At 40.6% G+C, this 23,289-nt stretch overlaps 1 protein-coding gene across 1 annotated transcript in view; it reads left to right on the top strand.

The window, feature by feature from the left end:
* The window catches only part of TAF3 (TATA-box binding protein associated factor 3), a 173,914-nt gene that overhangs the window by 107,826 nt on the left and 42,799 nt on the right, over window positions 1-23,289 (top strand). Inside the window, exon 3 of the mRNA XM_073619445.1 lies at window positions 16,802-18,591. Within this exon, the coding sequence (XP_073475546.1) occupies window positions 16,802-18,591 (1,790 nt within the window). The remainder of the gene's footprint in view (window positions 1-16,801; window positions 18,592-23,289) is intronic.

The following is a 23,289-nucleotide window of genomic DNA, read 5'->3' on the forward strand; positions in this document are numbered from 1 at the left end:
TTAGACCTCATAAAATGTAGTGTTTTTCACTTTTATTTATTTATTTATTTTTTTAATTTTAAATAAATCTATGGTTTTACGCTATATGGAATTTCCCATTGTGTTTTTTCCTGAATCATACCATCTGAGTACCCATCCAGCGAGGTGTTTATTTGCATTAGGGGATCCTAATATAGGTGTAGTTCCCCTACCAATACAAGAGATCCCAAAAGCAACAGGAGACCTTGTGGTTAACCCTTTTGAGAGAGTCACCATCTAGAACTAATCACTCAGGGGTGGATTCCCCACAGGCAGAGGTGACCACACTAGAAATATTTGGTCCACATCTGGGGTGAGCGCACATTCTGCCCATTACCAGATCTCGTTGAGCTTTTTTGAAAGCTAAAAATAGGTCCCATGCAAACGTTTTAATTGAATTAATTTCATTGTATTCATACTGTTTTTGGATTTTCTTTTCTGTCCCGGTTTGTTAGTTGTGAAATTACAAAAAAAAAAAAAAAAAAATCACGAGACTCAAGTTGTGTTTTTTTTTCTTTAGATTATTAGTAGCTCTGTCTCCTCCTTCCTTTTAACCCTACTCAGTTGAGCATGTGGCACATTCAGTTCTCTACCAAGTTTTTATGTTTTTATAAAACAAGTGATTGTTCCAAGACAAAATAATGCAAAAGAAAGACGAGTCACATACCAGACCCCTGTAGTGGAGCCAGTCTGTCCGGTCCAAACATGCAGGTATTTTCACAGCCTCATGTAATTATTGGAGTCTAACATTTTTTTTTTTTTTTCCTCATAACCGCCTTTGTGAAGTATTTGTAATGCAGCATGGAAAAGCATAAAGTGTTTGTAGTGTAAAACCTTTTTAGATTTCGTTTTTTGTAATCCACCAGAAGAACAGTATTAGTTTCATTGTTCAGATAATACTTTTAGGAAAGAATGCTGGAGATGATTAATTTGTTGAGTAGGATGTAGTAAATGTACAGTCTAATATTCCGGTGTGGATTGTTGTGCATCGTTGGGAAATGAAATGCAAATTGTGGGCAAACTTTTTTTTTTTTTAAATAAATTGATAAACTGTCCAATTGTCTGTTGTGCTTTTTGGTGGTTGTCGGCCTCAAAAGACAGACTACATGAGGAGACCCTGGAATAGTTGCGGCAAGGGGTGTGCTACATGAATGCACTTACCTGTTCACTTACCTGAGCTTCAGCAATCCACGTGCTCCAACAGCCGGCCCAGGGAAGAAAAGTATAAATCGGCTCCCTCTGCATTTTGGCTACCAGGTTTCCCATATTAGATAGCTGTCTGTAAGAAATGAGCCACTGCAGGTCAAACGTTTATTCACCAAAGAAAGTGTGAAAGTGAACATTTTTTATTTTATTTTTTATTTTTTTGTAGGCAAGTGTCACCCAAAAAATAATCCTTAGAGTTCACTCTAATGGAATGTTCTTTTTGCATTATAGTATTTACATCTAATAGTGCACCTTTTCTTTGCCCTTTGTGGATTTATAAGCTCTTTTGTGCTAGAATTTTTGTGGACTGAGCGGTGTCAGCCTTGTCTTTTTGCTAAGCTTTCATTTTGCTACCATGACCATTTAATCAAATGATCATACACAATATGAGTTTCCTGCATCTGGAAGCATGGTTTCAATATTATCTTGTATTGTTTCCTGCATATTTTTCAACCAAGTGAAGTAGATTGTTATAGCAATGTCACAGCAGCAACTTTTTTATCATTTACAAATCGCTTTTTTTTTTTTTTCTTCTGGTGATGAGTAGCTAGCGTTGTCCCTGTAGTTAGCCACTTTACGTCTAATACAAATAATAAATGCTGTGCCACCTTCTATACGTTAGAGCTGCACGATTAATCGTTAAAGAATCAAGATCACGATTCAACCCCCCTCACAATCTTTAAACAGCATTTCCTTGATTCAGTGCAGAGCCATTCTCTGCTCACTGCTGACAACTGTAAAAAAAAAAAAAATCCAGGCAGCCTGCCAAGTTTATCACGACATCTCTTATGGCGCATACACACGATTTGAATATTGTACGGAAACTGTCGTCCGAGTAAGAATCGTACAATTTTGGGATCGTGTGTACACTACTTTCGAGAGCCGATCACGACAGTTCATCCGATTTTTTATTATTCAACCGGGCAAGCACGAAAATTATCCTCGTATGATACCAGATCGTACAATTTTCGTTTAGTCAGTATAGTTGTTGTCCGAAAATACAATACAAATACATTACAACACATGACATCACTTCCGATTTTTTTTTTTTTTTTTGTCGTACGAGAATTTTCGTGACTTTATTTACCTATTCAATTTCTACTTGCGAATATTAAGCGAAAAAGGTCATACGATCTGTTGTACGATATTCGGATCGTGTGTACGGGCCATTAGGCGGAGATAAAGAGAAACCTTTTCGTTTTTAATATTTTATGTCGCACTGTATTTGCGCAGCTGTCTTTCAAACGCAATTTTTTTGGAAAACATACACTTTAATGAATTAAAAAAAAAAATTAAACCGTAAATTTAGCCCAATTTTTTTGTATAATGTGAAAGATGTTACGCCACGAGAATCCTGATCTTTATTCTAAGCAAAAAAATTGTGATTCTCATTTTAGCCAGAATCGTGCCGCTCTACTAATACGTGTTTTATTCTGTGTTGATGACCTTAATCAAATCAAAGTGAATAAATAAAAGATAAATTAAAATAGCACGTGCAAAAATAGTCTCTTGTGTTTTCCTTATTACAGAAGACCCCCAGTCTTATTCATTGTCCACTGTATGTGCAAATTAATTGTCTTTAAATGCATTGATTCTTCAAATGGTGCTCAGTGATCTCCGCCACCTGTTGTGCCTGCACTCTCACCTCCAGGTTACAAACACCTTCCCCACTGGGGGTCAACCTGGCTCTTACTTTAGTGTTGTCACTGATGATACACCACCTTCTTGGAGCATATGAGGAGGGATATGTGTGTGGTCCCTTTTTAAGAGTTCGACCTTTAGCTTCCTCCACTCTGCAATCAAGCTCACAGGGCAGAGGAACCCCGCATAGTGTGATATTAAAAGTAGTGGTTTTATAATAATAAAATGGGCAGCACAAGTGATTAGCACTTCCACTTAGCAGCACTAGGGATACAAGTTTTCTCTGGATACTCCGGTTTCCTCCCACATTCTGTTGGTAGGTAAATTGGCTCCTGTCTAAATTGGCTCTAGTATATGAATGAATGTGAGTTGGGGACCTTCCTCCCACTACAGCCATGGCAGCAGGCACTCCTCTTTTTTGCAGTCAGAGTTTTCAGTATATACTGCACTTTGCAGCTGCACATAGTTATGTTACACATAGAGATTAAAGGAGGAATTATGAAAGCCTTCATGGTTTTTCACATGGTTCTTATTTGCTAATTTAGCATATGCAAATTAAATATACTTCAACATAAATATGTTTTGGGTTTTTAGCAAATATGTGAATTAACAATAAAATGACGGGAGGAGGTACATATAGAATTTTTTATAGCTACTAAACGGAACTGTTGTTGACTCAGAGTACATGCCGCTGGTTTAAGCTTTCCTGTAGAGATTTCTTGGTGGAAAGGTCATAAGAAGTTTACATAAATCTCTCAGAATCATAGCGAGTAAGCTTAATTGTTAGCGGTACATTGTAACCTGATCACCGGTTTACATTTATTTAAACACTCTCTCCAGAACCCTGACAATCCTAATTAAGCCAGCTTTAATTATAACCTGTTGTTGCACCATGCAGCGCTTACCTGAATGACACATCTTGACTTGACCTTAGTGCAACACTGCTAACTCTTAACCCCTTAATTTTTACATCCAGCCACATTTCCCCAGATAGGGTTATACTTTTAAAGTTTTTTTTTTTTTTTTTTTTTTTTTAACATGGCTTAGCTTTGATTTAGTCCACAAATCTAGGTGTATATCTATGGTATGGATAGGATTCTTATACACAGCTGTTGCCAATCTAATATTTGGAGGCTGGGACAAAAAAAACAAAAAAACTTCCTTTTGTACATCTTTTGTCTGTTGGGGCACTGAATATCCATAATATTCGGATTTAGTATAAATACAGCTTGATGTACCCAGCTTTCACAAGAAGTTAGGAGAACCATTCACCGGAATTGGGGCTTTAGTGTCAAATACAGAAAAATATTAATTTAACTGCTAGGGAATTTATCTTTTTGGGCATTTGCTGTAATAAATTTCCAACCAGTTTAGTCAGCCCTGCCTGCTAGACTATAGAACACATTGCATACATTGATTTCTTTCCCAACAACACAATACTGCTGCCTTGACTTCCAAAAGTCTGCCCACACACTGTAGGAAAAGGGTTCCTGAGAGAGGTATTTTGGGTGTGGGGGGTGTGGGTAGGGGGGTACGCCTGCATCAGTTGGAACTGCACTCCCGACAGCTGCCCCTGCAAGACTAAAATTGGGTAATGCCTGGACATGCACTTGAAAGCATAACTTTACCCTCCATGCCGCGCACCAACCCTCCCACTAACTTTGGATATTCACCACCCAGTGGGTCATGTGCTGTCCAGCTGAGTGCTGCTTTTTTCCTGGCAGTGCACGGTCCGATGCCACCATGTTTCCCTGTGACATCGCCAGGCTGCCGGCTATTCCACGTTCAGCCAGTATGCCTCATGATGATGCGCTAACAGGCCCGCCCCTCCTCTTTTTCTCAATAAAAGGCTATGCCTTCTGGGATACGTGACGTACATATTCTGGGAGGCACCACGGACATTGTACACGTCATTCACCTAAGGCGACTGAAGTGCTTGAGGAGGCGGATGGACATTTTATTTAAAAAAAATATGATTAAAAAAACCCTTTTCCTGCAGAGGACAGGAGGAGGAGCGGAGAGGCGGGATTGTGCTGGGAGGCTGAAGGTCCGCTATAAAGAATAATTTCAGGTATGGCTAATATTATACATAGTTATATTAGCCCATAGATATAACTATGTCTATACCATAATGACCTATGGTTAAACTTGGAGTGTCCCGCTCAAAGCATAGAGAAAACAAATTCCTCTGGTCCTCCAAGATCGTGGTGTCACCTGTGTTCATTCATCCCCTCGGTGATGGATTCATTATATGCAGAGAACCACAGTCCCAGCCCCGAGTGAGCCTCCTCTATGACTATGCCCCGGTGGGTGGAGTGAAACATTCCGGGGGGGGGTGTGGCCTGCGAAGGCAAGCTCTCTGAGGCCGTTTCACACTGATGCTCATACGTTGGTTGGTCTGGATGTGCAGCTCTCTTTGCATTATATGTATATAGCATACCTGGCTGATGCCCCTGGAAGCTGGAGATCACTGAAGCAGGCACCGCTGCTCTAGCAATCTCCACTTGCTTCCAGGTCCCATGTTGGATGTCCAGTAGAGCTGCATGATTCTGGCCAAAATGAGAATCACAATTCTCTCGACATAAAATCTTTCACATTATCCAAAAAAAATTGGGCTAACTTTACTGGTTAGTAAAAAAAAAAATTGCATTTGAAAGACCGCTGCACAAATACACTGTGACATAAAATATTGCAACAACCACCATTTTATTCTCTAAGGTCTCTACTAAAAAAAAATATATAATGTTCGGGGGGGTTCTAAGTCATTTTCTAGACAAAAAAAAAAAAAAAAGATTTTAACAACAAATATCAGAAAAAGGTTTATTGTTTAAAACCGTGTTTAAGCTTAATCACTTACACAGAAGTCTACTCCATTGACAAATTGTTACAATGTTTCTAGTTAAGTTCACTGCTAAAGAATGTTCTAATTGGCAGACGGCCGATTTTTTTTTTCTTCCTTTCTTTTGACGGCTGTGGCTTCAGAAAAGCAGAGAGAATTCTTTGCATAGCAAGAATCATGAAACACTTTTTTCAAAATCACAGCAGGGAAAAAATTGCGATAAGAATTCTTGACTAAGGATGAGCACCGGCGTGTTCACACAGCCCATGTGCTGAGCCCGCCAGGAAGTCGGCGCTGCGCTAATCACAGGCATTGAGACATTTCCTGATGTGTGGCTGCAGAAATCAGGAAATGTCTCGCTGCCTGTGATTAGTGCAGCGCCGACTTCCTGGCGGGCTCTGCACGTGGGCAGTGTGAACACGCCGGAGCTCATCCTTATTCTTGACGATTAATTGTGCAGCTCTAGTGTCCAGCCTGATGCATTGAGAATACAAGGTTTGCCACTCACCACATTCACTATTCAGAGACTTTTTTGCGTTCTCTAAATGAATGCAAAACATTCCCTGATTGGGTGTGGTCGAGAGTTTGATGTCACCACCCTGCCTCATCCAATCAGAGAAAGTTTTGCATTCAAACTAAAAAATTAAAAGCATTATTTGAATGGCATACCTGCCAGACTCTTGTGTTCAGTAAGTAGGGTAGCTGCTAGCTACGGTACCAGAAAGTAAATTGCGATCACTAGAGTAGCATTGTCTACATTAGTGATTTCCAACTTCCAGGGGCATTGACCAGGTATGGTAGATGCATAGTTAAATTGGTCAAAGCTGGACCAATGTATAATGTAGCAAAGCCTGGAATTATTCGTTTATTCAAGAATTCGCTTACCAGTGATTTGTTCAAGAACATGGAGATGCTGTTGTATACGGTCATTTAAATAGATTTCTTGACCCCAGCTATCGCTTCGTATATTTTTTACTTTTACATTTTTAACATTTTTTTTGATTTAATATAAATTTAAATCTTTTGCTTGTATTTTTAAAATGACATGACAGTTTGGAATACATTTTCATACTTTGCATTTAACGCATACTGTGCAAAGTATTTTTGTGCTTTGTAGTACTTGGGTGCTTCTGATGAGTCATGAAAGTTTAAATTTGATGATCTAACGTTTTAATGCGTAATGTTTAAGTGAATATCTGACAATTTGTAGGGTGAGCTTTTGTATATACCTTGTGATTTTTGTGCCCGTAACAGATCAATTCCTCAGCATTTTGTAGGTCTTTTATAATTGGCTAATACTCGTTTGAAAACAATTAGTGCATCTTTCAAACAAAGTAAACTTGATTAAATAATTACACTAATAATGGGCAGTAATGGAATACGAAGGGTTATCGCAAAACGAATCCCTGAGTAATGGAATTGGTGTATCTCTGATTTTTTTCTCCTTGCCATTCCCAGTGTACAGAGGAACAAGACGAGCGGTTATGGGAAATAAGGGGGAGCCACTGGAGGCCAGTGAAGAAAACGAGACCTTATCTGAAGCAATTAATCAAGAAACTCATATGGTGGGACAATTATTCAAAGCTAATTCTAAAATAGCTTTAGAGCCCCAGGTCCTGAGATACTTTTCCAGAATTTTGTCAAGGTCATTGAGAGCAGCGGGGCAAGTCCTGCATAAAAATGAAGGCATCACTTGAGCTGGTTAATAGTTTTATATTGTATTCGTGTTTACTGCAAAACCGTGTGATGTAAAAGAGCTGACCGGTGTTTGACTAATGGCAGGTTGTGTTTCTTCCCAAACATCAGTTCCGGCAGTGATATATTATAACATATGAATAATTTGTTAAAAACATTTTTGTGGCATTAGAAGATCATTTAAATGCCAGCCAGCCCCACCCAAAATGATAATTTACATTTTATGTGTTGGTGGTTATTTCAAGGTTACTTGTAGGAGTGGAGAAGGCCAAAACGATTGTTTTAAGTCTAACTGGCCTTTGATTTGGGTGATTTTAGTGTTCTATTAGTCTTCATCTAGAACAGGGTTGCCCAACCTTTTGAAGAGCGAGGGCCAATTAAGCAACTTGGTAACTGGTCGCGGGCCACAATAGGTGGAGCTGGCGGATGACCGGTCTGTGTCTATTCTGCATGTGCAGAGCAGACACAGCCTGCTCTACACTATGGACCCTCCGATCAGCCCAGATGGAAGGGCATGGATCCGCTTGTGTGTGTTGTGTGTTTTGCTTTTTTGTTTTTTTTTTTTTTTTTTTTTTTTTGTTTTTTTCGAGTTAGGTGGGTGTAAACTGACACAAGTCTATTTACATCTGCCACTCCATAGAGGTGAATGGAGGGTCCAATTGGACCAATTGTGTGAAAGGAGCCCAGGGCTCCTTTCACACTGATGCGCTGTAGTTTACCCACCGTGAGTGCAGCGCAGTGCACCTGTGGCTTTCTTGCGGGCTAGCTGCACTTTGCCATAGACTGCTATTATATTCTGCAGGTGTGTACTTTCAGAAAGCTCACCAAACCCACAGGTAATAACAGAAATCTTTGGCTCCGTGCAGGTAACCCGCAGGTGCACTGCATCTGCAGATCAGTTTGAAAGCAGCCCAGTAACCAGTGCAGAACATATATGCTCATATATACACTGATTTTAGTAATAAACGTACCTTTAATAGGTGTTCCATTCAGGTATGGCTGGCTGTTGCTGTCCCAGGCAAAGTGCATTTGGTATCACTCCACCTGTGACAGGAGTCGGAGCTAGGCAGGAAGCATCGACTTATGCGGCTCTGCTTCAGTTGTTTGCTTCCTCTACCGCCGGCTTCAATCACAACACTGTTTATGAGAAATATATATGGGTGGGACTTTATATGAGCCGTGACCATCCGGTACACAGGACTCCATCCCTGATAATTTTGCACAAAAGGGAAAGGGGGAAAAGAGGGAAATTGGGACTTTATATGAAACAAGGCACTAGGGATAGATTAAATCAATCAATATAGTAAAATAACAATAATAATTTATTGGTAACACAGAGGGAGGTAGTACAGTAAATAAATTAATTGTAAATCAATATGTAATTGGCAGAATTAAAAGGTATGATAATGACATAACACAATAAAATTCATAGTACAGTAGCATTGTTACACATTAATAATAAACTAGCAGTACATTCCAAAGTGTGTATACAGTAATAATCAATAAATTAAATTGATGATTTAAATAGATCAAACCCATGGTAGAATCATGGTCATTGGGGCATAGCATCCAATAGTAAAAAGCTTGACGCGTTTCGTGGATTATTTCCACTCATCAGGAGCTGCTATGAATTGGGGGTACCTGTAGTAAGTAATATAATATAGATCAGTGATAATTGATAGTAAAAAAGGGGAAGAGAGGGAGCATAAACAATGGTCCTAGCAACTCTTACCTATGGGTAGCAATTAGTATACATGTAGATAATGGTAGTAATGCTAAAATTCAAAAAGCACTGGGAAGTGGAGTTAACATCCCCCCGGGAGCTGAGGTAACAGCCAAAGGTCGGCATGCTGGCCAATTAGTGGAATGGATCACAAATAGTGGATGGGGTTCACTCTACCCAGCATGAGATGGCAGAAGTGAATCCGAGGAACTGGTGAAAATCACATAATGGGATAGTGTTAGTGGAGTGTGAAAATTAAGGACTATGTAGACAAGGATACATCCTCGGCGGTGTTGTGGGCCAATCTCTCCACTCATTTCTTTTGCAGTGTTTTCCAGTTCCTATATACTTTTCACGTTCACACTACACACTTCCATGTGTAGTTTCAGGTAACCACCACTTCTATGCTGGGTCTCCTTTTCACTCTTATGGTGGATCATCACTCTGATTTCCAATTCTGGCTCACTCCTTGCACATTTCTCTTCACTTCTCTATTTGTGCTCTGGGCTATGGTATCTCTCACCCACTTTTTCTCCTTTTCTCTCATATCCTTGTCTACATAGTCCTTCATTTTCACACTCCACTAACACTATCCCATTATGTGATTTTCACCAGTTCCTCGGATTCACTTCTGCCATCTCATGCTGGGTAGAGTGAACCCCATCCACTATTTGTGATCCATTCCACTAATTGGCCAGCATGCCGACCTTTGGCTGTTACCGCAGCTCCCGGGGGGATGTTAACTCCACTTCCCAGTGCTTTTTGAATTTTAGCATTACTACCATTATCTACATGTATACTAATTGCTACCCATAGGTAAGAGTTGCTAGGACCATTGTTTATGCTCCCTCTCTTCCCCTTTTTTACTATCAATTATCACTGATCTATATTATATTACTTACTACAGGTACCCCCAATTCATAGCAGCTCCTGATGAGTGGAAATAATCCACAAAACGCGTTGAGCTTTTTACTATTGGATGCTATGCCCCAATGACCATGATTCTACTATGGGTTTGATCTAGTTAAATCATCAATTTAATTTATTTGTTATTACTGTATACACACTTTGGAATGTACTGCTAGTTTATTATTAATCATGTGTAACAATGCTACTGTACTATGAATTTTATTGTGTTATGTCATTATCATACCTTTTAATTCTGCCAATTACATATTGATTTACCATTAATTTACTGTACTACCTCCCTCTGTGTTACCAATAAATTATTATTGTTATTTTACTATATTGATTGATTTAATCTATCCCTAGTGCCTTGTTTCATATAAAGTCCCAATTTCCCTCTTTTCCCCCTTTCCCTTTTGTGCTCAATCACAACACTGATGCACTGGGATGGCGGGTCGGCAACCTGCGATCTGGGCTTGCCAACCCACCATCCCAGAGCAGCAGGAGGTCACGGGCCAAATCCGAGGGCTCCGGGCCACTGGTTGGGCACCTTTGATCTAGAAGTATGCAGGGCCGGTGCTACCACTAGGCAAACTAGGCAGCCGTCTAGGGCGCCAAGCCACTGGTGTTCCTACACTCTTCTCTCTGCAGCAAGCAGCCACTCCATTTGCACATAGTGTCAGAGGCGCAGCGGAGGACTGTGTCTGGGTGCTGGTGAGGCTGCATTTGATGGGCGCTGGTGAGGCTGCATTAATCAGTGCTGGTGAGGCTGCATCGATGGGCGCATGTAAGCTGCATTGATGGGTGCTGTTGAGGCTGCATTTGATGGACACTGGTGAGGCTGCATTTGATGGGCGCTGGTGAGGCTGCATTTGATGGGCGCTTCATTAAAAAGGTGGGGTATACTTGGGCAGGGGCGGAGCCAAGGGGGGCAGCAAAATGAGGTTTCGCCTAGGGTGTCAAAAATTCTTGCACCAGCCCTGGAAGTATGTTACATTAAGTTTTTTTTTTTTTAATCAATTACTGTTTCCAGGCTGTTGAGCAGAATGTATAACTGATTTGTATAGTATAATTATTCGGGCCTGTACAATATTATATCTTGCCTTAATAGGATTGGATATAATTCTTAGAAGCTCTAAAAATTCACAGCTTTGGTATCACTCGTATTGCAATATCCTGGGGAATTTCCATTGTATAAAAGTGTACACGCTGAGAAAGAGAGCCTTTGGTAAGGACCATTTAATTATGAATTTGATTACAAGACCACTACTGATGGACTGCCCAAAGTTTTCTTTGTCAGTGGCCCTGTCGTCACCCACCTTCCCTAAATTCTTTGATCGAGGGAGCTGGCAGGAACTTAACGCTGAGCAGCAGCTGCATCCAATCAAATGCAGCCATTGTTTGGTTTTTTTGGACAGTCATCTGTGCTGACTGTCAAAATACAGTAGCTGGCATTGCAGATTCACCACCCGTGTTCTGTACTGTGGATGGAGGTATCTGGTAGATGTTTTCTATTCAGCCTGCAGGCTGAACAAGAAAAAAAAAAACTATTGTATAGCTAGCTTAACACTTAAAGGAGGAGTCCAGCCTGAACTTTTTAGTTTGGGCTTCTCCTCTGGGTCACAGGAGTACAATTCGTTTCGCACTCCTGTGACCCGTTTTCAGAGGAGAGGGGTCTGAAGCGCACTTTCCGCTGACGTCACTGCCATCAGTCGACACATTGCATCATACCAATCTCCCAAGTCTGGATCCGCCAGCTGCCTTGATTGATGGCAGTCAAAGTGAGCCGCTGAGACTGCCTCTCCCCACCCCTCCACAGCTCAGCGCTCCAATGAGTGTGGAGAAGCAGAGAGGAGAGACACTGACTGACAGGCAGCAGCTCTCCTCTTGGGGATCTGTGAAAACCGAGCCATCGGCGATGTTCATTGGCTCGGTTCTCAGTGCAGAGATGGCAGGGGACAGATACAGCATCGGTCCGATGCTCCTTCCACATATGTAAGTATGAAATTAAAATGTAAAAAAAAAAACATACTTCACTTTTAAAACTAGATTATGTAGTAGACCTTAGTGATGGTTTTGGATGAACAATGATCTACCTTGGAATTGTTTTATTGATGCTTCTTTCATGCTGTAAATAGCATATCAAAGCTGTATTTGAAATAAATCCAAATGATCTAAAAATTCATAGTTTTTAAGGTCTTAGAGCAGGCATGTCCAAAGTCCGCCCCAGTGGCCAATTGCTGCCCGCAGTCTGGTTTCATGCAGCCCCACGGGTAATTTGGATATATATATAGATAGATCTCTCTCTCTCTCTCTCTCTCTCTCTCTCTCTATCTATCTATCTATCTATCTATCTATCTATCTATCTATCTATCTATATTCTCTTTTATGGCCCCCCATAGAATCCCCGAGCGATTCATTGGGGGGCCACAAAAGATATATACTGTATTTATCGTTCCTTGGAAGAGACAGGTAGGGGGCGGGACGAGTGCCGTCAGATTACATACAGGAGAATCTCCTGTTTGCTGGGCGACGTCTGTAATAGGAAGTCCCGTCTCCTGGGCTGGTATTGGACGACTGCTCTGTCTATCATAGGAGGAGTGACTTTGTATTAAAGAGGCCGCTGAATAAACAGGAGATTCTCCTGTATGTAATCTGTTGGTGCTCGTCCCACCCCCCTCCCTGTCCCCTCCGAGGCTGCAGATGGGCATGGATCAGGCTGCATTGATGGCAATGGTAAGGCTGCATTCATGGCAAGGGTGAGGCTGCAAATGGGCACTGACCCTTATTTTCCTTCAGTTGTTTATTTAAAATTTGAGTTTTTTCCTGAAACTTCCCTCTTAAAGCGAAGGTGTGTGTTTTACGCCGATTAAATACGGTATATCCAAATAACACGCCTGACCTCACACACAGCCACAAAGGCAAGAGAATTCTTGTTGCACAGTGTATTTGTTAATTTGCATCTTAATTTTAATGTTTCAAAGAATGTCGGGCAAAATGGACGGCCCTCATGCATGTCCACTTCATCAAATGTGGCGCTCTTTGAAAAAAGGTTTGGACACCCCTGTCTTGCATCGCGTTCAGCATCATATATTTTTTTTTTTTTTTTTTTCAGTTTGAATTCTTAGAGTGGGTATAATAAGTTTATATAGTATGTGTGCATTTTTTTTAGACTTTCACTCTCCAGCTGTCCTTTCCAGAGCAATACAGACACCTATTGGAGACAACGCCGGTATGATTTATTTTTGTCTGTAAGCCAAGAAAGTGTGTGCACTTTGTTGTCCTAAAAGATATTACTCCTCCTAAACTTGTGCGTAGTATGTTACTATAATCACAAATGGCACAAATGAGATGATTTACGAGGCCAATTTATTGTATCTGCCAGGCAGGGAAAATGGGTGGATGTATCCTTTATCATAAACTATATCATAAATAACCAGGTGCTTTAAATTCTCATGTGGTGTCAGCAGCCAGTTCCTGTAAACATCCTGGTCTGGTGTGTAGTCATAGAAACCTATTGCTGTTATCTGGGCCTTCTGCCTTTGTGATATAACAGCATTACCATATATATTAGTCCATTCATAATGTTAGGTGGCATTCTTGGTGTGTGTGGACGCGGCATCTTAGCCGTGGAGCACATGCAAATATGAATTGCTGGCATCTGTATTTGTTAGCAGTGCCAGAAGTCTCTCTATTTTCACACTGGTTTTAATTGCAGTAAATCTATGACAGATACAGCATGCTGTATTCCATCCGTGATAATAAAAAATACACATGTCCAGATTTAAAAGTTGGGTGGCGTACTTTAGTCCTTGTTATAAGGAAAGTTAACCATTTTGACACCAGGATTTTTCTGGCACTTTTTGTTTAAGTTTAAATCCGTATTTTTTGCTAGAAAATTACTTATAACCCCCAAACAACATACTTTTTTTTTGTTTTTTTGTTTTTAGCAGAGACTCCAGGGCAGTGATGGCGTATTTTGGCACCCCAGATGTTTTGGAACTACAATCTCCCATGATGCTCTACTGCACTGCAGAGTGCATGGGCATCATGGGAAATGTTCCCAAACATCTGGGGTGCCAAGGATCGCCATCGCTGCCCTAGGGAATAAAATGGGGATCGTTGCAATTCTTTCTGTCACGTGGTATTTGCGCAGCTGTTTTGCAAACACCTTTTTTTGAAAAAAAATACACTTAAATAAAACACAATATATACCCCATATTTTTATAAAATGTGAGATTGTTACGTCGGTTAAATAGATAATCAACATGTCACGCTTAAAATTGCGCACATTCTTGGAATGGCGACAAACTATGGTACTTAAAAAAATCGCCATAGGTGACTCTTTAAGCACCTTTACAGGTTACCTGTTTAGACTTACAGAGGAGGTCTAGTGCTAGAATTATTGTGCTCACGCCAACATTTGCAGTGATACCTCACCTGTGGTGTGAATACTGTTTACGTACGCGTTCACTTCTGCGCATGAGCACGGAGGGATGGGGGCGATTTTTTTTTTTTTTTTTCTTATTTGTTTCACAGTTACATAGTAGGTAAGGTTGAATAAAGACAATAGTCCATCCAGTTCAACCTGTGTAGGTGTGTACGTGTGCCAGTGTCGATAATCATTTCCCATATCCATGCATGTTGTGTTCACTAAGATGCACGTCAAAGAATCTTTTTAAATATCAATACTCCTCGCTGACCCCACCAATTGTGGAAGAGCGTTCCACATCCTTATCGACGTTTTTTCTTATTTCCTATTTATTTTACTTTTTATTTTTACATGGTCCCTTTTTTTTATCGCTTTTATAAGCATCCCTTATAATAGAAAGGAGGAGGACATAGACTAGAGGATTATTTACTAACGGCAAATACACTGCGTACTACAAGTGCAGTAGCTGTAGATCTGAGGGGGACGTGCAAAGAAAATAAAAAACTGCATTTTAGCTTGCACATGATTGGATGATAGAACCAGCAGAACTTCCACTCATTTCAGATCTTCCCCTCAGAGCTACAGTGATTGCACATCCAAGTGCACTTGTAGTGCACAGTAGTTTTGCCTTTAGTAAATCAACCCCATAGAGCAGGGGTCTCAAACTGGCAGCCCTCTAGCTGTTGCAAAACTACAAGTCCCATGATGCTTCTGCCTGTGGTAGTAATGCTTTTAACGGGCAGCCTTGCAATGCCTCATGGGACTTGTAGTTTCGCAACAACTGGAGGGCCGCCAGTTTGAGACCCCTGCCATAGAGTATGGTCAAAATGTAAAATCCATATATTAATTTCCACATTGTGTTTCAGTTATTTCTAGCCTATTCCTATTAATCTGAATGTTCTTAAAGTTTGTAAATTCTGTGACATGTATTTGCAGTGCTCTGTGTCAGCCAGATACCATGGGATATGTAGTCCTTAAAAATGAAAAGTAAACAGTAGTGGAGAGGCTGCAAAGCATGCAGGGAATCAAGGAAATTGTGGAAAGAGAAGGGCTACAGACAGAACTTACAACATGAAAGGATTTTTCTTTTCTTTTCAATTTAAGCTTGCATTGGATTGCAAACTATCGTTTGTATTGCTGTAACAATGTTAATATTCTAAAATGAAAGTGTACCCCACAACTTTTAGATATCATTGACTTCATTATTTACTTTCTTTTATGATATTGTTGCATCTACAGTGCAATAAACGTAGGCTTTTATAACCGGTTACCATAGAAGGAAAGTGGTGGGGCTGAATTGTATTTTTTCACTTCATATACTACTGCAGCAGTCATTTTTCTCAAGGTCCCTGTAGGCATTGCATGTGCCATTCAGATAACTGGTGTGTATGTGGAAGAACAGTGCCGCAGCCACACTTGACCTTAGGCCCCTGGGAATAACCTTCGTCTGTTTTTGACCAGCAACAGTGCAGAAACAAGCAGGGCACTGCTGGTCGCGTTTGCATATAATATGATGAATGTTGTGTGTCAATGGGACAGATCGTTTTCTAATGATTAAATTCAGTTTTTTTTTTGTTTTTATGGTTAGTAATGTTAAATGGCAAGTTTGCTCAAAACCATTTATTTTAGTATTTTTTGAATGCTGACAATCTGACTAATTTATGTCTTGGATTTTTTTTTTATTAGCGAGGCACAGTTTCTAGCACCACCGATGTGCTGCATGGATCTCGCTCTCTGAATGTTTATTAACTTTGTATTATGTACAATCAGTAAAGCCTGGTAGACATAGGTTGAATATTGGCTAGTTCAGCAGAAGCCAGCCGACATTCGTGTGTACAGGAAACACAGAAGCTTATCAGCATTCGATCAGAGCTTGCGGCCAATGGCTGTAATCAGTTGCTTGTTGTTTTCTGGTGGGGGGGGGAGGGAGAAGTCTCCCTGCCAGAACACGATAGATTAGCAAGGAGATCGCTGTACCAACATTGCATAGTTAGTACAATGAGGTCCTCATGAACACCTTTTTTTGTTCAGCCCGCTGGGTTGAACAAAAAAAAACAAATAGTGTGTACCAGACTTCAGAATCAGCAGATGGGAGTCCTTTTTCTTGATTTATAAAAAGCCTGTAAATAACTTCCGTCATTAGCAGCCTCTAAACCTGAAATAAGATTTGGGTGGGCTGGCCCTTTATTTTACCAAAATCAGGCAGGTGCCTATATTGGTTTGGGAAAGTTCAAAACCAATAAATATTTCATTCATTTTTGTTTCTGATATCGCTGTTGTGTTAAAACAATTTTTTTTTTTTTGTAACACATTGTAATAATTCTGTTCCTGTCTCATACAGAGGAAGAAGAGGAGCAAGTGCCTACAGATGGTGGGACATCAGCTGAAGCTATGCAAGTTCCTCTTGAAGAAGCAGAGATGGATGATGATGATGAAACCATTAATGATGAAAACTTTTTGCATAAAAGACCTCTGGAGAGTCCAGAAATCCAAGACATGCCTTTTGCAAAACGTCAACGAATAATGAATGCTAAAGGCGATATTTTAGATGGAGCATTAGAACCACGAGAACCACTTAGTTCAATAAATGCTCAGAAGGTTTCTCCTATTCTTTCACCCAATCACATACAGGACAGTTCAGGATTGGCTCTTCCTGTCTCAGAAGCATTAGCTTTGTCTCCTATTTTAAAACCCCAAACCCCCTCTTCCAAACAGTTAGAATCTAAAGCACTGACCTCGAAGTCTAAATCAAAAGGTTCACCAGGACAAAAAAACAAATCTCCCAAATCTACACCTCTGGCAACAGTACTTGGCAGCCCTATACGGTCACCTAAATCTGGTCCAAAAGAAAAGAAATCTCCTGGACGTGCTAAAAGTCCAAAGAGCCCCAAGAGCCCAAAAGCTTCTGGAGCTTCTACTCAGTTGCCTGTAAAGGCAGAAACCCCAAACCGTACACCACTAGCTGCACTAAGTGAAAAGGCAGGAAAGGATAACATACAGGTAAAGCAAAATCAAATGTTGCAAGATTCTGAAAAAATAAATGCAGAAAATCCATCTAACAAACCATCAGTGGCTGAAAATACTATTGAAGATTCGATTGATGCTGTAATTGCTCGTGCTTGTGCTGAGCAAGAGCCTGATCCATTTGAGTTTTCTTCGGGTTCGGAGTCTGAGAGTGAAGTATTTACTAGTCCTAAGAGACTTAGCATAGCCGACCCTGCTACACCTAAAATGTCAGCTTCCAACAGCAGTCTTATTAAGGCTTGCAGCACACCACTTCCGGGTTCAGGTGGAACCTCCAGTTCTGATGTTTCATGGACAATGGATGACTCCATAAATGAGGTCATTCGAAAAGTCAACCAAGAAACTCCATCAAATAACCCCATCAGTCAGCCATGTTTCTCTTCTCCTTCAGCCTCTCCTCCTACTCCTGAACCACTTGTCAAACTTCATGAGGAGAAGGTTAAGCTGGTTTCACCTGTAGAGCCAAAGAAGAAGACAAAGAAAGAATTAAAAGCAAAGATGAAGAAAAAAGACAAGGAAAAACAGAAAGATAAAGAAAAGAGCAAGGAAAAGAACAAAGATAAAAAAGAAAAGGAAAAAGACAAAGATGGTAACAAGGATTCAAAACTTCAGTGGAAAGACTCAATCAAAGATGAAGACTTAGAAGTCCACAAGTTAAAAATAAAGGATGCAAATGACTCAGACTTGAAATCAAAGCAAAAGGAAAGCAGTGGGAAGAAAGATAAGGAGAAGCATAAGGATAAAAAGAAAGATAAAGAAAAGAATAAAAAGGATAAAGAAAAAAAAGAGAAGGGAAAAGATAAGAACAAAGAGGAAAAGTTAAAAACTTTACCACCGACACCTGTTTTGCTAACACCAAAAGATATTTCACTTCCAGTGATAAATGCTCCCAATGCTGTTAGGCTACCTTCTCTGATGCCTTCATTGTCACCATTACTTCCTGAAAAGGTGGTAGAAGAAAAAGAGAAAACTAAGGAGAAGGATAAGAAAAAAGATAAGAAAGAGAAGAAGAAAAAGAAGGACAAAGAGAAAGTAAAGGACAAAGAAAAGGAGAAAAAAGAAAAGGAAAAAAAAGACAAAGATAAGGAAAAGCATAAACATGACAAAGTAAGGATATACGTTAATGTGTGTATCATTTGGGGGTTTCCATAGGTTTGAACCTTACCACACACTTGTTTATGATTTAGGCCCCTGCTTGTGGTTCCATGGAGATACCCTTGTCACTGGTTTTCCAAATTTGAAATCTTGATCTCAGATTTTGCCTACAGCACTCAGGAAAATCTGAAATTGGCCTCGATCTTGATAGGCCAGTTTTGCTGATCTTGCTTTTGAAGATCTTAATTGCTCCATTCTGTTGTTTTGAAGGCTTGTGTAGTTTGAGTCTGTAGTTAAAACCAAATCCTAATAGCGTTCAGGAATATGTTTAAATTTTGTTATATCAAAATCCAAATTCTACTTGGCAATAAGTATACAATCCTCAAAATTCTTCTAGCTTTGTATCTTTTTCTCAGTGCAGGCTTCCACAATGAGATGGGAGGGTTGTAAATTCATAAAGACACTGGCTTAACACAGGGGAACGATAGTTGTAAGACCAGGTTTTCCAGCCTGTCTGAGGTTCCCCTAAAAGCATTTGGTCAGCATGAATCTGTTGTTGCCATGGACATCCAATCCAGATTAAAAAAAATCTTGTTTATGGATGCCTGTTGATTTCCAAAGACTACGGGAGAGGGATTTTCCAGCCACGATTAAAGCCCAACTCCAGTAGAAATAAAATGCCTATCCTGCAGTGGGGCTGCACAAACACTGCATGGGTAAATGCTGTTAAAGCATTTAATTACCTGCTACTCTGCTCCCCTGGCTGATAGCACTCTCCCATGATCCAGCATTGGATTGTTTCTTGGTGTCCTCACATCAGTTGCAGGGCTAAGAACTCTGCAACCTTCTTGATGACATCAAAGGACCTTGAACTATTGAAGTGCAGGAAAGAAGAAGCTGTGGGGACTGGTCTAGCACTACAGAGGATCAAGTAAGTAAAAAGTGCTTTTCCAAATCCCCTGGACCAGGGGTTGGCAACTTTGGCCCTCCAGCTGTGGTGAAACTAAGTCCCATGAGACATTGCAAGATGCTGACAATCACAGGCATGACTCCTAGAGGCAGAGGCATGATGGGATTAGTAGTTTCACCACAACTGGCGGGCCGAGTTTGCCTACCCCTGCCCTAGACCTGAACAAGCAGTTAACTCTTGCAGTGGGGTTGTAGTCCCACTGCAAGGGAGGTGTTTTTGTGTTACTGGAGTTAGCTTTACGTTTGGAAAATTCTGCAGAAATTTGAGGTGGTGTTTGCCCTGTCTGCACTATCCAGCTCAACATGACAATTTAAAAATCAACTGAGCTAGGAGGAAAATTGTCATCAAACCGTAACTGCACCTCATCAGATGCATGGGGTACCGACTGGCTGAATATGGTATCCAGTAATGCAGATTTCTCCATCCACGCTGTTTAGAAATCGAAGTGTGTATAGCTTTAGGCTCCACTTTTGTGTGGTAGGTACACAAATGTAACAATTCCATCAGCCTCATTTCTGTTTCTATACTGAGGTGGGCAGTTATATGTGCTTTCAGCCTTGTTTATTGTAGGGGGACTATAGTAATGGAATTTTTTTTTTTTTTTTTAACCTGCCCCATTTACCCTTGCTATTGATGTAGTATGGGAACCATAGACCTGGGATAATCTAGCCAGTTTAGGTAACTTTTTTGTCTATGGATAGCTTATAAACAGGGTAAAACTGGACATATGTGGTTAGGTTTTTCGTTTAGCCTGCAGGTTGAAAAAATACTGATTCTCTATCTTCACTATACACCGTGGATGGACAAATCTCCTGCTGTGCCTATTGTATGTTGACAGCCGCTTCTACTGGCTATCAAAATAGCCAAACAGTGGCTGCTTCTGATTGGATGCAGCATTTTTTTTTTGGCCAACAATTTTCCTTTTTCCAGGCTGCTTCAACTTTTCAATGAATGGCTTTTGGGTGGGATGAGATTGACAGGGCCACCCACTCAGCAAGTTTTGCTGGTTTCTCAGTAACTTGCTGAAATTGGTGCTGTTTGATCAACAATAGGCTGGCTCATACGCTTTAATTTGGCTGGTTGAGTAGGGACCAGTCAAATTTTTATCAAGTGTGTGGCTGGTCCTGCTCAACGAAAGTTGATCAAAGGCCAATTTTTTTCTTGACCAGCGGCTGCAGCGGATGATCAGTGTACAGATGTGGCCAAAAGTTTTGAGAATGACACAAATATAAATTTTCAGTCTGCTGCTTCGGTGTTTAGATCTTTTTCTCTTTTTTGTTACTATGGTATGTTGAAGTAGAATTACAAGCATTTCATAAGTGTCAAAGGCTTTTATTGACAATTGCATTAAGTTTATGCAAAGTCAATATTTGCAGTGTTGAAGCTTCTTTTTCAAGACCTCTGCAATTCTCCCTGGCATGCTGTCAATCAACTTCTGGGCCACATCCTGACTGATGGCAGCTCATTCTTGCATAATCGATGCTTGGAGTTTGTCAGAATTTGTGGGGGGTTTTTTTGTTCACCTTCTTCTTGGGGATTGACCACAAGTTCTCCATTGGATTAAGGTTTGGGGTTTCCTGGCCACCCAAAATTTCCAAGTTTTGTTCCCCAAGCCACTTAGTTTTTACTTTTTCCTTATGGCGAGGTGCTCCATGCTGGAAAAGGCATTGTTCGTTACCAAACTGTTCTTGGATGGTTGGGAGAAGCTGCTCTCGGAGGATGTTTTTGTACCATTCTTTATTTATGGCTGTGTACTTGGGCAAAATTGTGAGTGAGTCCACTCCCTCAGCTGAGAAGCAATCCCACACATGAATGGTCTCAGGATGCTTTACTGTTGGCATGACACAGGACTGATGGTAGTGCAGAACTTTTCTTCTCCAGACAAGGTTTTTTGCGGATGCCCCAAACAATCGGAAAGGGGATTCATCAGAGTAAGTTACTTTACCCCAGTCCTCAGCAATCCAATCCCTGTACCTTTTGCAGGATATCAGTCTCTCTGTTTTTTCCTGGAGAGAAGTGGCTTTTTTGCTGCTTTTCTTGACACCAGGCCATCCTCCCAAAAGTCTTCGGCTCACTGTGTGTGCAGATGCACTCTTACCTGCCTGCTGCCATTCCTGAGCAAGCTCTGCACTGGTGGTTCCTGGATCCTGCAGCTGAATCAACTGTAGGAGACAGTACTGGTTCTTGCTGGACTTTCGTGGGCGCCCTGAAGCCTTCTTCACAGATGTAGTGGAAACATTTTTTATGGGCTTAAGGTCATTTTCATGGCAAAGAGGGACTCTGCGATTCACCTGATCACTCTTCATAACATTCTGGAGTATATGCAAATTGCCATCATAAAAACGAAGGCAGCAGACTTTGAAAATTAATATTTGTCATTTTCAAAACTTTTGGCTACGCCTGTAATTTGACAGTGGCTGGTGCAGCTGTCCTATTACTATGTCTGGGCAGGGGGGATTCCTCCATCCACACACCGAAGTGACTAAACAAAAAAATACTAACCTTATGTGGCCAGCTTTAGTGCCATTTTCTTTCACTTGAATGTTATTAGAAACGATAAGAAAAAGACTTCTGTAATAAAACAAACCAATTCAAAAGGAGTGCCATTTTCTATTAAGCAGTGTAAACAACCCCTATTCCCAAGGTGGTTGTCCAAGGTGTGAAAACCTCTGTGTTGTAATGAATCAAAGGTGGAGTTCTAATTCATAAAAAATACTTGTAACTATTTAACTGGATAGTATGTCTGGTTCAAAGACTGCTGTGTGTACAAGTTATTTTGGAAGCATAGCAATGCTAATGTAGTTTTTTTTAAGCTTAAAAAGGAGTGAGAGCGAAACTGAGAAAAGCAATAACAACAGATTAAATTGACAGGACTGCCCACTAGCCATCAGAAAGCCCAGTAAAGAAGATAAACTGTAAAGCTGCCCTGCTTGAAGAATTCCCATACTGAATTAAATTGTTAAGCGAATAGCTGATAAGTGTTTCTTAAATCCACCTTTCTCCTTCAAGTCAGGATTTTAAACCGGTCCCCCTAGAAACTGCAGGCGTATTTGCCTAGCTTTTTGCTGCTCTGCTGGGGTTTTGGGAGCAATAGGGAGTTAAAGCCTTATCAGCTGGTGCCCCGAGGTATGTGGCTAGGCAACTAAATCCATGAAGATTAGCAAAAAACGCAGCACATGGCGGAAGAGGGTTTATAAGGCTTCTAGAATTATTTCAGGTAAAGGGAGGGTTGCTTATACCTCTAACTGGACAAATCCAGGCACAATGTATAGGTAGATGCTTACAAAAGGGTGTTGTATTGCAGTGTTTGGACTTTATACTGATTTGGAAAGCTTTGAAATAACACTTCAAACTTCAGTATTGAAAGTTCCCAAGAGTCCAGATGTTGGCTTAACTCATGATGGTTAGGTTCCCATTTTAAAATGGTACAAAATACGGTTTCGAACAAATACGATCAATGTAAGCAGTCATTGAGTCCCATCACTCCTGCACATGCTAGTGATGCTATACAAAAGGCAAGTATTGCAGATGCACTTTCCACTGTTATAGTGTATGTATATATACAAAAACATATTACCAAAGGTATTGGGACGCCTGCCTTAACACGCACATGAACTTTAATGGCATCCCAGTCTTAGTCCGTAGGGTTCAATAGACTCACTCATAAACCTTGTGGATAGCCATCCCAGAGGAATTGAAGCTGTTATGGCTGCAAAGGGTGGGCCAACTCAATATTGAAC

The sequence above is a fragment of the Aquarana catesbeiana genome, linkage group LG03, assembly GCF_042186555.1.
Source record: "Aquarana catesbeiana isolate 2022-GZ linkage group LG03, ASM4218655v1, whole genome shotgun sequence".
Lineage (NCBI taxonomy): Eukaryota > Metazoa > Chordata > Amphibia > Anura > Ranidae > Aquarana > Aquarana catesbeiana.